Source organism: Photinus pyralis, unplaced genomic scaffold, assembly GCF_008802855.1.
Source record: "Photinus pyralis isolate 1611_PpyrPB1 unplaced genomic scaffold, Ppyr1.3 Ppyr1.4_LG9, whole genome shotgun sequence".
Lineage (NCBI taxonomy): Eukaryota > Metazoa > Arthropoda > Insecta > Coleoptera > Lampyridae > Photinus > Photinus pyralis.
This window is the reverse complement of record NW_022170878.1, coordinates 15520138-15534593: the sequence shown is the minus strand read 5'-3', so window position 1 is coordinate 15534593 and position 14456 is coordinate 15520138. Positions and strand designations below refer to the sequence as shown.

At 42.6% G+C, this 14456-nt stretch overlaps 3 protein-coding genes across 3 annotated transcripts; 2 read left to right on the top strand and 1 right to left on the bottom strand.

Moving 5' to 3' along the window:
• The first annotated feature begins 290 nt into the window (after positions 1 to 290).
• On the top strand, positions 291 to 7763 carry LOC116181238 (protein takeout-like). Its single transcript, XM_031501538.1, has 5 exons — positions 291 to 1571; positions 1623 to 1715; positions 1779 to 1926; positions 7220 to 7359; positions 7406 to 7763. Exons 1-5 carry the CDS (start codon positions 1502 to 1504, stop codon positions 7699 to 7701), a joined length of 747 nt encoding a protein of 248 aa, XP_031357398.1. The 5' UTR covers positions 291 to 1501; the 3' UTR covers positions 7702 to 7763.
• A 381-nt stretch (positions 7764 to 8144) lies between these two features.
• LOC116180965 (protein takeout-like) lies at positions 8145 to 9283 on the bottom strand. The gene is made up of 5 exons (XM_031501160.1): positions 9153 to 9283; positions 9002 to 9094; positions 8806 to 8953; positions 8619 to 8758; positions 8145 to 8564 (listed from the first exon to the last, which is right to left on the bottom strand). The coding sequence occupies exons 1-5, from the start codon at positions 9208 to 9210 to the stop codon at positions 8275 to 8277; spliced, it is 729 nt and encodes a 242-aa protein (XP_031357020.1). The 5' UTR covers positions 9211 to 9283; the 3' UTR covers positions 8145 to 8274.
• A 3818-nt stretch (positions 9284 to 13101) lies between these two features.
• LOC116181150 lies at positions 13102 to 13949 on the top strand. Its single transcript, XM_031501428.1, has 4 exons — positions 13102 to 13244; positions 13301 to 13474; positions 13519 to 13671; positions 13716 to 13949. The coding sequence occupies exons 1-4, from the start codon at positions 13197 to 13199 to the stop codon at positions 13878 to 13880; spliced, it is 540 nt and encodes a 179-aa protein (XP_031357288.1). The 5' UTR covers positions 13102 to 13196; the 3' UTR covers positions 13881 to 13949.
• Positions 13950 to 14456: the final 507 nt, after the last annotated feature.

The following is a 14456-nucleotide window of genomic DNA, read 5'->3' as shown; positions in this document are numbered from 1 at the left end:
AAGCAATAGTTTAGAGACCACAAACCTAGGCAGAATAAAGGTTTGTGCCGACACTGCTTTTGAAACTATCACTTTTTCTTATTCTTCAACAATTTTTAGAGTCCAGTAAAGTGTTTACGTGGTACCGGTACAGTTGAAAATCGACGTACATTGTTTGTTTCTTTAATTAGGCGCACAGAATATCATCATGCGATCTCGCAATTCACAAATTGATGTTTGAAAAATAGATGGCATTGCTTCCTTTATTATCGTGTGTGCTGTGTAATGAACATTAGATTTGTTTCGGTTAGATTTAATTAGGTCGTTTTGGGTTTCACTTGAGACTTTAGGTGTTCGTAATTGCTTTTAAATAGTATCACGCGTGTTTACGAACCCAGTAAATTTCGAATCTTGCGGTAATTTAGGCAAGCCGAATGTGGAATTTAAGCGTTCTTTCAGAAAATAGTGTAAATTTAGTGGCTTTTTGAAGCCATTTTCGGTTATGAATAATGGGCCGACACTCGGCCGCCATGTCTACTGGACGAATCCCTACTATTTTTTAATTTTACAAAACCGTTTAGAAAATGGCGCTAATAGGGTGATGTAGCCAATCGACTTTGTTTACTTAACCCAATCACGTGCGTATGAAGGCCGCCTATCAAAACCCACCGGATTATAAGAACACGACGCATCCAATAACCAAGGGCTCACAAAATATAGAACGCCAAATGCATTACAAATCTATTGACTTGAAAATAATAAGAACACTTAGAATAAAGAGCTCTCTAATGAAAACATCCTATATATAAACTACCAAGTTCCGCTTTGAGACTCCTTTGGTGTTTTATGACTCTACCAATTTATACTGTTCAGGTAGAAAGCTAGTTTAAATGCAGCCGATATACATAAAAAAGTTCATTGTCCGATCAATCCCATATACAAAAAAGGTAGCAGCCTGAGGAAAATTTAGAGGAACTTCCACTGTATTTCTCCACTTCTGCAGTGTGCATCCTTTCAAGGAAGAATACCTTTTGTCACCGTAGGGAAGAAACATCATACTAGTAGCGAGGTTGAGATGCGAAAACGAAGAGGGAGGACAGGAGAAGTGGAGAGAAGAGGATAAAATGCAGATTATCAGGTGAGAAAGAGGAAAATATTGACGATCTGATATGGGAATGTAAAATGGTAGAAAAAACAAGGGAAAGCAGGAAAGAAATGGATAGTTTGAGAATAGAAGAATTCCACACTGTTTTAGTGGGGAATACCAGTGCCATTTAAAAAAAATTAGTGTACGGTGGTGGACCAAATAATGCCATAAGTATATGACTCGAAACCTAAATTGAAAGATGACGAGAAGTTTATTGAGTACTCGTTTGTATTATTTAAATTTGATGGTAATTTAACGATATCCGAGTAATAATAATAAAAGCGCGATCAGCCTTTATTGAAGAATTATTGTTTAATTGACAGAATTTGCATTCGATTTAAAAGAGGTTTTGCGCTTTAATCACGCAAAATCGAAATGTATCCGTGGATGACAAAGCATCTTCTTCTGGTGACAGTGATAGTTGGTGTAAGGGCACTAGAACTGCGTAAGTTGTAAGATTTTTCGCGCCAACCTTTTGAAAATGTCTAATGCTCAGCAACCGACTTCCAAAAATGCTCACGCGTCGACCCTCAATTGAACGACTGCTTAATATCGGCGATTCAGCTAGCGCTGCCTATTCTCGTAAGGGGTAAGTCAATCTGGATGCCAGAATCCAATACCATTCCAAACTTGTATTTTGAAACAATTACAGGTTTACCAGAATTTGGTATCGAAACTATTGAACCTGTCAAAGTGCCGAATATGAAAATTGATTCGGACGAAGGATCCGTTCACGTTGTGCAGAACTACAGAAATGTGCGGTTCCAGCACCTAAGTAAAATGAAGATCGAAGATGTAAGGTAAGGAGACAAAAGTAAATTCCGTGTAGGCTTGTACCACCTTAGGCCGGTCATTAAAAATTGCTCCCAGCAAAATTCCTTATTTTAAACAACCGACAATTTTCCGACTTGCAGAGTACCCCCCCCCCTCCTCACCCAACAAAATGATTCACTTCCCTATAACCATCATAAGATCTTCGTATAACTTCTGGTATTCCATACTCCCCAGACCTCACCGTGTTACGTTTCTCTTCAACCATTCGGCTCTAAGGATTTTAATTATATATAAAGGACTTCTGAGTGTTTAGAGAAGAACGTAGAACGGCGGATGGACTACATCCCCCCCCCTCCCCTATAACAAGAAATCAATGTTGATTGACTTCGCTGCAGCTACCATACAAGCATGGTATACTGAAGGGTATGCGCCCCCCACCCCCCGGTACTACGCTGTCCTTGAACCATCCAACCACTTTCGGAATATTCTTGTATAAAAGACTTCCAATTGGCTGGGGAAGAATGTGGAACCGGGGAGGTCTGGGGGGGTATGGAAAATCATTGTATGGTAATATGTAAAACCGGGGGGTCAGGAAAAGAATTCCGTCCCATGTAACCATCATAAGGTCTTCGTATACAGGGTGATTCCTATAGTACCTGCCACCGTTTGGGAGCGTATAGGGGGTGCCTAGGGGAGTATTTTGATATAGGATACTTGGGGTCGGAAATCTAAAATAAGGGCGCCAGAACCAAATTTATCTTCTGGAATTTCACGCCTGTATGTAGGCAACCCAACCGACCGACGTTTCGCGCGGAGCGATCCAGAGCGAGTTAGCGCGAGGAAGCGACATGGGAGGGAAGGAGGGAAAACGACAGTCAAAAGCAATAACGTTTACAAGTGTTCAACGTGGCCACCGTTGTTCTCAATTCACTTCCTACATCTAGCCAACTATTATTATACTATTGCCATAGTGTTTATTCACTTGATACGCGTCGTTGCAGACGGGATTTCGTGGGTTTAAACAAAATTCTGATCAAGTGTCAGCCACACATCGCCGCTTGAGATCGCTCCGTGTGCACCGCCGGCCGGTTGGGTTGCCTACCTACAGGCGCGAAATTCCAGAAGGTAAATTTGGCTCTGGCACCCTTATTTTAGATTTCCGGCCCCAAGTGTCCTATATCAAAATACTCCCCTACGCACCACCTACACGCTCCCAAACGGTGGCAGGTACTATAGGAATCACCCTGTATATTGGGGGTATTGCATACCTCCCAGACCGCCCCACCGATACCTCGTTTCCCATCAACCACTTCACCCTAAGGACTTTCGTGATACTTTTCTAGAAACGGGTGGGAGGAGTGTATGGAATACTCCTCAGTATACGATGATTGTATGGCAGTTGTAGGGCAGGGGTATTTAATTATTTTCTAAGAGGTATGGAGACCCCCTGCTACGTTTTCCTTCACCCATTCAGCCCTAAGGGCTTCTTAATTATATATATATATATATATATATATATATATATATATATTGTTGTGTTATTTTGTTTTAGTTGTAACTTGAAAGAAATTATAGAGCGTCTGGATGTGACAATTTTGTTTAGTTCAATTAATTAACCGGGGGGTTATTAATAATTTGAGACACAGGATTGCGTAAATTTCATGTTATAGTTTTGGTTCAATTTCTTAGAAGTGTTCTGTTTTTATTTTATTCCTAGAATTTTTTCGATGTAAATTTCTTTTTAAATTTTATTTGCCGTTAACGAGGTATAGCGCGAAGTAGAGATAAGGTTGTCTTCGCAGAATTGCCGGGCGTACGTGCCGTTTAGCAAGAAGTTGAAAAATCGACGCTTCGCGTGATTGGCGGACGGGATGTTGAGGAAAGGAGAAGGGCTTTTGGTTTAAATAGAAAATTTTTGAAGAGAGCGGGGCTTTTTGGTCGTTACAAAGCCAACCGGCGCTTCTTCGGTTACGTTATTTTTGAATTTTGTGGAAGTTTTCCTGCGTAGTTGGATCCCGGTTTAATTAGAATTTTGTGTCTGCCGTTTTAAGAAGAATTATTGAGAAGTTTAAGAAGTTTGTCGTCGTCCTGTTTTTTTTTTTATTTTGCGGAAACACGGAAGTTTTGAATTTGTGGGTACCCGAAGAGAGAAGACGTCGGTGTTTGAGTGTTTGGTTTGCGTGATTGTGTACGGATACCTCTTTTTATCGGAGTACGTTACTCGGACTAATTTTAAAAGTAAGTAGTAATTAGTGGTTTGTTTTGTCTTGTTTTTTTTTTGTAATGTTTGAGTAATTTGTTTTTTTTCTTTTTTTGTGTGTGTCATTTGTCTGTTTAAAATTGTAACAATTTGTAAAACAGAAATTTACGTAATTTTTTGTTTGAAATTAAACCAGTCATTGCAATCCAGGTTTTGTTTATTAGAGTCAAAGAGAGGTAATTGTCGGCGTCTCTTACTTTGTTTCAAGTTTATTAAATCTGGGGGTAAAGTTTCATATTGGAATTTAAGGGAGGTATTAGCCACCGACCTGGCGAGGTTGCTACCCCTTGTCCGGACGAAGAAAAGGGGTGGTCGGACTCATTTTACGGGCCCTGAGATTTGTGTTTTTAAGAGTTTGTGTGGGATTGAGCTAGTAAGGGGAAGTTGTGTGGGTATCTTTCAGGCTTAGGAAGTTTACACAACAATATAATATTATATATAAATTTCGGTTTTTTATCAAGATATTTTCAAATTTCTCTTCAGATTCTTATTCAAACACGAAATTTGCAACTTTTGCCCCCAAAATTTAACCAACTTTCTATCTTCTTAAGATAAGTTGAGACCCCATTAGTGGCACTCGAAAAATGGACACCGTGTATTATATATTAAGTTCAAAGGGCTGTAACTTTTGATCTAGTAGTCCAATCTTGGAACTGTTTGAAATTATGGATTCTACGGGCCAAACTCTATAAGAAAATGTCTTTTCCCGGTCGATCTCAGACAATTTTTTTTTCCGGCCTCAAAAAAAGGCAGTGTATTTACCTTCCTTTTTTTACCAAAAATCGACTGCTCCAAAATTTCTCGGGAAAACACTTTTTCTCACTAATTTTGGTACGTAGAATCCAAAACGATTCGTACTTTTTCGATCAGACCTCTCAATCTTTTCGTGATATCCTGCTATAAAGGACTTCCAAGTGTTTGGGGAAGAATGTAGAACCGGGGGGTTTGGCCCCCCCCCCCCCCCCCTCAAGTATATACAAAGACTTTAAAATAGTTATAGTGAAAAGAATCGTTTTCATTACGTAATTTAATTATTCGGATTCCTGGTGCGTGGTGTTTTTCCGTCAAAAAAGTGGAGGGGGGGGGTCCTTAATAACGTGCGGGTGATGAGGTTGAAACGAAAACAACGGTAGGGACAAAGACCGCGAAAACAAGGACAGCGACAGCCCCTAAATGAAGAATAATACAAACACGAGAAGGAAGAGGAGGACGAAGACAAGGAGAGAAATAAAGACAAAAACGAAAGTAAAGATAACCTCCAAGATAAGAACGAAGACAAGGCTCAAGGTGGGGCCGACGGCGAACACGAAATCGAAAAAAGACAGGAATGACGATGAAAACCACGGTAAAGACGAAGATGAGGGCGAGGAAGGCAGCGAAAATGATGACGACAAACCTACCTCCTTTCAATCTCCTCGCACATTATATTCTCCTGATACAAGACTTCTCACCTAACCTAACTAACACTCTAACCTAACCTCACTAACACTTTGTCCTAACCTTCAACCTCCTCGCACATTATATTCTCCTGATACAAGATTTCTCACCTAACCTAACCTCACTAACACTTTGTTCTAACCTTCAACCTCCTCGCCCATTATATTCTCCTGATACAAGATTTCTCACCTAACCTAACTAGCACTCTAACCTAACCTCACTAACACTTTGTCCTAACCTTCAACCCCCTCGCACATTATATTCTCCTGATACAAGATTTCTCACCTAACCTAACTAGCACTCTAACCTAACCTCACTAACACTTTGTCGTAACCTTCAACCTCCTCGCACATTATATTCTCCTGATACAAGATTTCTCACCTAACCTAACTAGCACTCTAACCTAACCTCACTAACACTTTGTCCTAACCTTCAACCTCCTCGCACATTATATTCTCCTGATACAAGATTTCTCACCTAACCTAACTAGCACTCTAACCTAACCTCACTAACACTTTGTCCTAACCTTCAACCTCCTCGCACATTATATTCTCCTGATACAAAATTTCTCACCTAACCTAACTAACACTCTAACCTAACCTCACTAACACTTTGTCCTAACCTTCAACCTCCTCGCACATTATATTCTCCTGATACAAGATTTTTCACCTAACCTAACTAGCACTCTAACCTAACCTCACTAACACTTTGTCCTAACCTTCAACCTCCTCGCACATTATATTCTCCTGATACAAGATTTCTCACCTAACCTAACTAGCACTCTAACCTAACCTCACTAACACTTTGTCCTAACCTTCAACCTCCTCGCACATTATATTCTCCTGATACAAGATTTCTCACCTAACCTAACTAACACTCTAACCTAACCTCACTAACACTTTGTCCTAACCTTCAACCTCCTCGCACATTATATTCTCCTGATACAAGATTTTTCACCTAACCTAACTAGCACTCTAAGCTAACCTCACTAACACTTTGTCCTAACCTTCAACCTCCTCGCACATTATATTCTCCTGATACAAGATTTCTCTTCTCTAATACAGACCCCCGATGTTAATTTTTCCTTCTACCATTCAGCCCTAAAGACTTTCGTGATATCCTTCCATAAAGGACTTCCGAGTGTTTGAGGAAGGATGTAAGATCGCAGTTTGGCCGGGGGGGTTATGGAATACCCCTTCGGAAAACGATTCTCTTTATCACTATCATATAGTCTTCGTGTATACATTACTGGGGTGTATTCCATAACCCCCAGACACCTCGGTGTTCCGTTTTCCTTCAATCAGTCGGCCCTAAGGTTAGAGTAATCAACAGCGGCGAAAGCAGCAACATGGGAGCAATTGGCTGACTGCAATGGTAGCGACAATGACAACGAACGCAGCTGTAAAAGCTACAGCAATTAAAAAAAAAGGCATTTTCAGCAATCCTATAGTGACAGCAACTGCGCGAAAGACACCAGCAACAAAGGTAATGGTGGAAAAAACAGCAACGATTATGAATGCAGATAAAAACTCCGGCCACTTCAATGGTTTGCTGAGTGATCTCCGGAGTAGCGCCTAGACAATATTATAAGAAAATTTTTAAATTGACTCTTGATCTTTTAGGGCAAAAATAACCGACGACTTGTTCCTGGTTGACGTAAAAGTGGCGTTAAAGGAAACTACATTCCAGGCTGATTACAGCTTGAACGGAAAAGTACTCATAATACCGATCTACGGCGCCGGAAACTGTACCTTCACGTTAAGTAAGCCACCCCATCTTAAAATCGCAACTTTCATACCTCTTTCCAGAGAATACCTCCATCGATTTGCACTTGGAGGGCGAATTCAGCCACAGGGATGGTACGAAGTACGTCACGGTGGAAAGGGCTAAGGTTAACATCGATCCGGCAAAGGTGGAGATTAACTTCAATAACCTTTTTAACGGCGACCAAAGGCTTGGAGCGAGCGTAAATGGGGTGCTCAACGAAAATTGGCAGGAACTGTTTAAAGACGTTAAGCCACACTACGAGGAATCCCTGGAGACGGTTTTTAAAAGCTTCGCCAATCTTATACTGGAAAAGGTTCCTTATGACGAGTTGTTTTGAAAATTTCGCATTTGCATCATTACTAAGGACATAGACTAATAAATAAATGCAACTGGACTAGACTCTTCGTATACGTCGCTTCCTTTCTCTTGCAAGGCGCTTTGTACTTAAATGGGAATAAGTTCATAAACTGAAACCCTAATGTGACGACAGTAAATAATTCGATTAACTCAAAATTAAAGAACCTTCCCCACTTAACTTCTGTTAAATTACACATAAAGAAAATCGGAGACTTAAGTTGATACTTAAAATTATTGTTTGAAACTGGCGTCTTTCTCCAAAGCTTCTTCGTAATGGAAAATTCCCCTAGGGTAAGGCTAGCGATCGTTGGTATGCGTAGCTTTTAAAAATAATATAAATTCAACTTGAAAAATCATCGCAAGAGTGCAAGGATTCCATTTCCCCCACGAATGCCCCTCCTGCTTACAATTAAAACAATGAAACCATATTGCATGGTTTATTTGTGTACATTGTGACTATAGCTAGCGCAGATAATGTGGTATTCTTCAAGATGCGTTTCCCCCAGTTGATTGATGGGAAATAGTCGCCTATTTCACATCCCCTCCTCGAAACTTACAAGGGTAGCAGCTTATCATAGGGAACTTGTTTAAATAGAGCTTGAACAACTTGCCCTATCGCCTGAGCAATGGCCTCTTCGTAACCGTGCTTGACGTCGTGAAACAAGTCGCTCCAATTCTCGTTCAATATGTGATTTATTTCTTCGCCCATCCTTGGATCACCACCAAAGAGGTTGTCGTACCGCAGTTTCACAAGTTTCGGTTGTAGAGTAATTTTGAGCGCCCTTATCTGAAGGTACCCCCCTTCCACGACTCCGTACATTTCAAGCGTGACGGTAGCGTTTACTAGAAAAGTACATCGTCAATCTCCCCAACCCGTTTGGAAGTTTTCCAACTTACTTAACGTAATGGTACATCTTCCGTTTCCAACAACCGGCAGGATTAGCACGTGTCCGTCTACATCATAGTCCGCCTCAAGTCGAAGTTCGCTCCCATAACACGTCAGCGTCAGGTTAAGGGAGTCATCCGTTGCAGTAACACTAAAAGTTCAAGAACTCCAGGGAGCACAACGAATTGAACCACTTACTCGGCCCTTTGCACCGTGAGCAGATCAATACCGTTAATTTCCACGTTTCTGTAATGCTGAACCACCTGGACGATCCCGTAACCCTCCTCCACCGACATCCTCTCAATTTTGAGTGGCAACGCTTTGCCCAGCTTCAGCTCCGGTATTCCTGCCAATTGATCTCAAACGTTGCTAAACGTAAATTGCTAAACGTTACCTTTTAGAAACATCAGAGCGACCTCCACAGTGGCAGCCCTAACGCATTCTCCAAGTTTGGGATCCTGCCGTTTGCAAATCGGAAAATTGGGTGCTGGAAATCGACTCTCATTATAGATACCTCTGTGTAAGGGACCAGTGGTGCATATTACGCAAGTCCACTGCGGCTACGTAGGCGACCAATAAACCCATCAAGAAAGTTTTCATCATCTTCGAAGGGTTGCGTTAGGCTGACTGGTTCTATTCTGGAAAATTATCTCAAGGTGCTCAAATTCTTTGTTTTAAACAAATAATAAAAATTGCTCACGCTCCCAGAAACGTAAGTGATAATTTGCTTAATCAACAATTAACATTTGAAAGATCACTTTTTTCAGAAGTTCTCTTAGCCTTGTACTTGTATGAACCTTGAACGTAATACGCCTTCCGTGAATAAACCGCGAGTAAACATATTACGAGTAAGTATAGGTCCCCTAGGTTCAAAGCTCTCTGTGATACGAAGAAGATGATCTCATAATTCTTTCCCAACACCAATCATGAGAGTCTTTCGTTCTTTGGGGGGTATACCATTTCCAGAAAAGTATGATAAAGCTGACGCTGCTGCCTACTGAGGGTATTCCATACCCCCAGTAACAACATCTAAAAATGGTTTAGTCTTCAGAACTCGCTTGGGGGCTTTTGGGGAAGATTTATCACATCCTCTCCCCCGCATTGCCGAAAAATTAACACCGGGGGGTTTGTGGGGTATGGAAAACCCTCCAGCAAACGAGAAAGTCCTTTACGGTGGTATTCTGGAAATGGCAAAGGAGCTGTAGTCTACTGGGGGGTATTCCATACCCCCAGACCCCCCAGAAACGCATTCTATAAAGCGTTTTAGTCTTCAGAACTCGCTGGAGGGTTGTTGGGAAAAGTTTATTACATCCTCCCCTCCGTGTTGCCGAAAAATTAACGCCGGGGGGTCTGGAGGGTATGGAAAACCCCCCAGCAAACGAGAAAGTTCTTTACGGTGGTATTCTGGAAATGCCAAATGAGCTGTAGTCTACTGGGGGGTATTCCATACCCCCCAGACCCCCCGGTGTTAATTTTTCGGCAACACGGAGGGGAGGATGTGATAAACCTTCCCCAACAACCCTCCAGCGAGTTCTGAAGACTAAAACGCTTTATAGAATGCGTTACCGGGGGGTCTGGGGGGTATGGAATACCCCCCAGTAGACTACAGCTCCTTTGGCATTTCCAGAATACCACCGTAAAGGACTTTCTCGTTTGCTGGGGGGGTTTTCCATACCCCCCAGACCCCCCGATGTTCATTTCTTGGCAACACGGAGGGGAGGATGTGATAAACCTTCCCCAACAACCCTCCAGCGAGTTCTGAAGACTAAAACGCTTTATAGAATGCGTTTCTGGGGGGTCTGGGGGTATGGAATACCCCCCAGTAGACTACAGCTCCTTTGCCATTTCCAGAATACCACCGTAAAGGACTTTCTCGTTTGCTGGGGGGGTTTTCCATACTCCCCAGACCCCCCGATGTTCATTTCTTGGCAACACGGAGGGGAGGATGTGATAAACTTTCCTCAACAACCCTCCAGCGAGTTCTGAAGACTAAAACGCTTTATAGAATGCGTTACCGGGGGGTCTGGGGGGTATGGAATACCCCCCGGTAGACTACAGCTCCTTTGCCATTTCCAGAATACCACCATAAAGGACTTTCTCGTTTGCTGGGGGGTTTTCCATACCCTCCAGACCCCCCGGCGTTAATTTTTCGGCAACACGGAGGGGAGGATGTGATAAACTTTCCCCAACAACCCTCCAGCGAGTTCTGAAGACTAAAACGCTTTATAGAATGCGTTTCTGGGGGGTCTGGGGGTATGGAATACCCCCCAGTAGACTACAGCTCCTTTGGCATTTCCAGAATACCACCGTAAAGTACTTTCTCGTTTGCTGGGGGGGTTTTCCATACCCCCCAGACCCCCCGATGTTCATTTCTTGGAAACACGGAGGGGAGGATGTGATAAACTTTCCCCAACAACCCTCCAGCGAGGTATGGAATACCCCCAGTAGACTACAGCTCCTTTGGCATTTCCAGAATACCACCGTAAAGTACTTTCTCGTTTGCTGGGGGGGTTTTCCATACCCCCCAGACCCCCCGATGTTCATTTCTTGGAAACACGGAGGGGAGGATGTGATAAACTTTCCCCAACAACCCTCTGGAAATGGCAAAGGAGCTGTAGTCTACTGGGGGGTATTCCATACCCCCAGACCCCCCAGAAACGCATTCTATAAAGCGTTTTAGTCTTCAGAACTCGCTGGAGGGTTGTTGGGGAAGGTTTATCACATCCTCCCCTCCGTGTTGCCGAAAAATTAACACCGGGGGGTCTGGGAGGTATGGAAAACCCCCCCAGCAAACGAGAAAGTCCTTTACGGTGGTATTCTGGAAATGGCAAAGGAGCTGTAGTCTACTGGGGGGTATTCCATACCTCGCTGGAGGGTTGTTGGGGAAAGTTTATCACATCCTCCCCTCCGTGTTGCCGAAAAATTAACACCGGGGGGTCTGGAAACCCCCCAGAAAGCGAGAAAGTCCTATATGGTGGAATTCTGGAAATGGCAAAGGACCTGTAGTCTGCTGGGAGGTATTCCATACCCCCCGGTAACGCATTCTACAAAGCGTTTAGTCTTCAGAACTCGTTTGAGGGTTCCTGGGGGCGGTTTATCACATTCTCTCCCCCGTATTGTCGAAAAATTAACAGCGGCAGCAAACAGTAAAGGTGCGTGGGGTCTGGGGAGTATGGAATACCTCCCACTAGTTCCATTGCCACATCCAGAATACCATCAGAATACTGAGGCTCTAGCATAAAATGGTCATCGACTCTTTCGTTTGCTGGAGGATATTCCATACCCCCCAGGCCCCCAGTTTCTAGGCTTTCCACGTCGGAGAAGATGATCTCATCATTCTTGCCGATCAATTGTCATGAGAGTCCTGAAGACTAAACGGTTTGTGGAAAAAGGTGTTACCGTGGGGTCCAGTTACCCAAGGTTGAACGGTTCAAAGGGTAGTTTTAGACGTCGTATAAATAAGGTAAATTCAGTACGTGCCGTTTTATTTTATGGATTTTGATCAGTTGGAATTTTGACGTTGAGCCTGTAATTAGAAATGTCCTTTTTAATAATAATAATTTCTTTATTGCCCAACAGTTATACCCCAAAATCAAGACAAAAATGCAACATACAGAGATGATTAAAGACTCGATGTTTTTTTGTACCTGTCTGGTGTGTCGTAAAAGAAATTTTCCATGGCGACCTCATAAGAAGGTAAAAAGTTTTCCAGTCTGGAAATGAATATTAAGTGCCGGAAATCTTCTAACTGAGTGAAGTTTCCTTTTCTCACTCTGCCTGCCTCCCCACCCGTTTTCTGTGTCAAGAACTGTCACATGAACCAGAAGCTCATCTTAATCGGGTGGCGGTAGCCTGACACCCCTTCAAGGTCGATGATGATGGATGGAGACCCCTCGGAACAAAGTCTCTCTGCTCCGATAGAGGCTTTTCCCTGGTCTGAGGTAAGAATTTTCCATCTGTGGCAAAGATGGGAATTCCCTTTAAATCAGTTTTGAGCATTCTGCCGGCTAATAAAATAAATAAAATTAGTTATTAGTTATCTTAATTAGAGCTATTTGATTACAACTGCGAATTCGGCATGAGATCATTTCAGTGTCGTGGAAACTGCAACGTAGCACAATTGTGTTGGCCGTTTTGGGCATGATTTTAGTTTTTATTTGATTCTTAGGTTAAATTAACGATTAAAGATGGCCGTCTGCGTTAATCAGACGCGATGTTGTAGGCGTTCTTTAATTAATATAATATATACAATGAATTTTTTTGATTTTTTCCCGTTCGAACTACGGAAATGTTAATCGCACCAAAGGATAACCACGTAGTTTTCGTCGCTTTGTCCTTGTCCTCTTCGTCTCAGTCTCCGTCTTTATTCTCATCTACGTCTTCGTCCTCGTCTTCAATTCCGAAAACTTTTTTCTGCCCTTTGAATAGGAATTAAAAGCAAATCTCTCAATTCAAACATTATCATACGCGCATTAACATAATTTACCTCTGCTGAAGGTGACCCGTGAGCATAAGCTAATTGTTTTTTAATTGCGCATGCAAAAAGTTATATATAGACCGACACGTTCGCCGCCATTTGCACACGAGAAATGTTCGCCGTATTTCTGCTGTTTGCTTCGCTGGGATTCGTAATAGCGGTGAGAATATCTTTAAGGGGTGGCGCTCCGTTTTGTTGAGACCGCACGACTTTCAGCAATTCCATCAGGATAGCTACGTCATCGAGCACGATCGCATCGAGATACTGAAATTCAACAGGTCGTTCGTCCGTCGTCCGGACTTCCAGGTGGTTTACTTCAACGACACTGTCAAGATGAAGGCGCTAAACGCTTCCGGTTACTTCGTTGCGCCCATAGAAAACACAGCAAAGGTAATTTATGTTGGTCGTCATTTGTTAAAATAATAGCGTTCTAGATCGAGGTGACCTTGTACAAATTCGTCGGTGGCGCGTATCGAGTTTTTCCATTCAACGTGACGCTTGACGGTTGCAATGAAAACAAGAGGAATTTATTCGGTTTGCGGTCGATACTCCAACACACCAACTTTAAAGGGTGCCCTGTTCCCATTGTGAGTCACCGACATTTGCAAAGTCGATCTCATGCCACTTTCAGGGTTACCTGTATCTGAAATACTACCTTCTCGAGCAGGAGAAGTTTCCGCCACACCTGCCCTATGGGAAATACAAGCTGTTCATGGACATTCATGCTGGCCATGGCTCCTATTTTATTGGCAACGGGCATTGGTATGGGTCTATTGTACCAAAAAAGAAAAATTAGTTGTGAGTGCCTTGACCAGGGTCGCACAGGTTGCCTTGGCACAATGTGGAAAAAATAAACGTTGACATAATCAAATTCATTTCTTATGCGTTTAGTTCCTCAAGGGACTCGGCTGGACCTATATTTGGAAAAGGGCGGGTTTGCTGTCTCCGCTTAACGGTATTTTTTACCTTGTCTCTCTTAGCTTGTCTAAAGTTCATTACATGATCGGTAAAGGATACGCGTCTTTAATATATTTACTGATTAGTTTGGCGGTAGTCTACACAAAATCGGTATTTGCTCTCTAGCACTATGACGTAACTCCAAAAACTGTCTCGGGACATTTGATCCACCTCCTAGATGGCAGATTGCGGATTTCAGCCGGTATATGTGACGATCCTTGCGTTCTCCTCACTGACGAAACTCGTTTTCCCAAAACCGGCAGGAACAATTTTGAGATACTACACCATCTTTACCACACCTAAAACAAAATCAGTCATTCTCTTGGTGACGCCTGTCAGCGGATATCCGGCAAGAGTTCTCTCTTCTGTGACTGACCGAAGGTTTAAGTTCCGGGTTCGAATTTGGGGATTGTTT

Excerpts from the sequence above, each read along its gene's own strand:
- LOC116181238 (XM_031501538.1), top strand. The coding sequence starts at position 1,502 with ATGTATCCGTGGATGACAAAGCATCTTCTTCTGGTGACAGTGATAGTT. Across the intron at positions 1,572-1,622 it reads TGTAAGGGCACTAGAACTGC|CAACCGACTTCCAAAAATGC; the intron begins GTAAGTTGTAAG and ends TCTAATGCTCAG. Across the intron at positions 1,716-1,778 it reads GCTGCCTATTCTCGTAAGGG|GTTTACCAGAATTTGGTATC; the intron begins GTAAGTCAATCT and ends AAACAATTACAG.
- LOC116181150 (XM_031501428.1), top strand. The coding sequence starts at position 13,197 with ATGTTCGCCGTATTTCTGCTGTTTGCTTCGCTGGGATTCGTAATAGCG. Across the intron at positions 13,475-13,518 it reads CCATAGAAAACACAGCAAAG|ATCGAGGTGACCTTGTACAA; the intron begins GTAATTTATGTT and ends ATAGCGTTCTAG. Across the intron at positions 13,672-13,715 it reads AAGGGTGCCCTGTTCCCATT|GGTTACCTGTATCTGAAATA; the intron begins GTGAGTCACCGA and ends TGCCACTTTCAG.
- LOC116180965 (XM_031501160.1), bottom strand. The coding sequence starts at position 9,210 with ATGATGAAAACTTTCTTGATGGGTTTATTGGTCGCCTACGTAGCCGCA. Across the intron at positions 9,095-9,152 it reads CGTAGCCGCAGTGGACTTGC|CACCCAATTTTCCGATTTGC; the intron begins GTAATATGCACC and ends GTCGATTTCCAG. Across the intron at positions 8,759-8,805 it reads CTCACGGTGCAAAGGGCCGA|TGTTACTGCAACGGATGACT; the intron begins GTAAGTGGTTCA and ends TTGAACTTTTAG.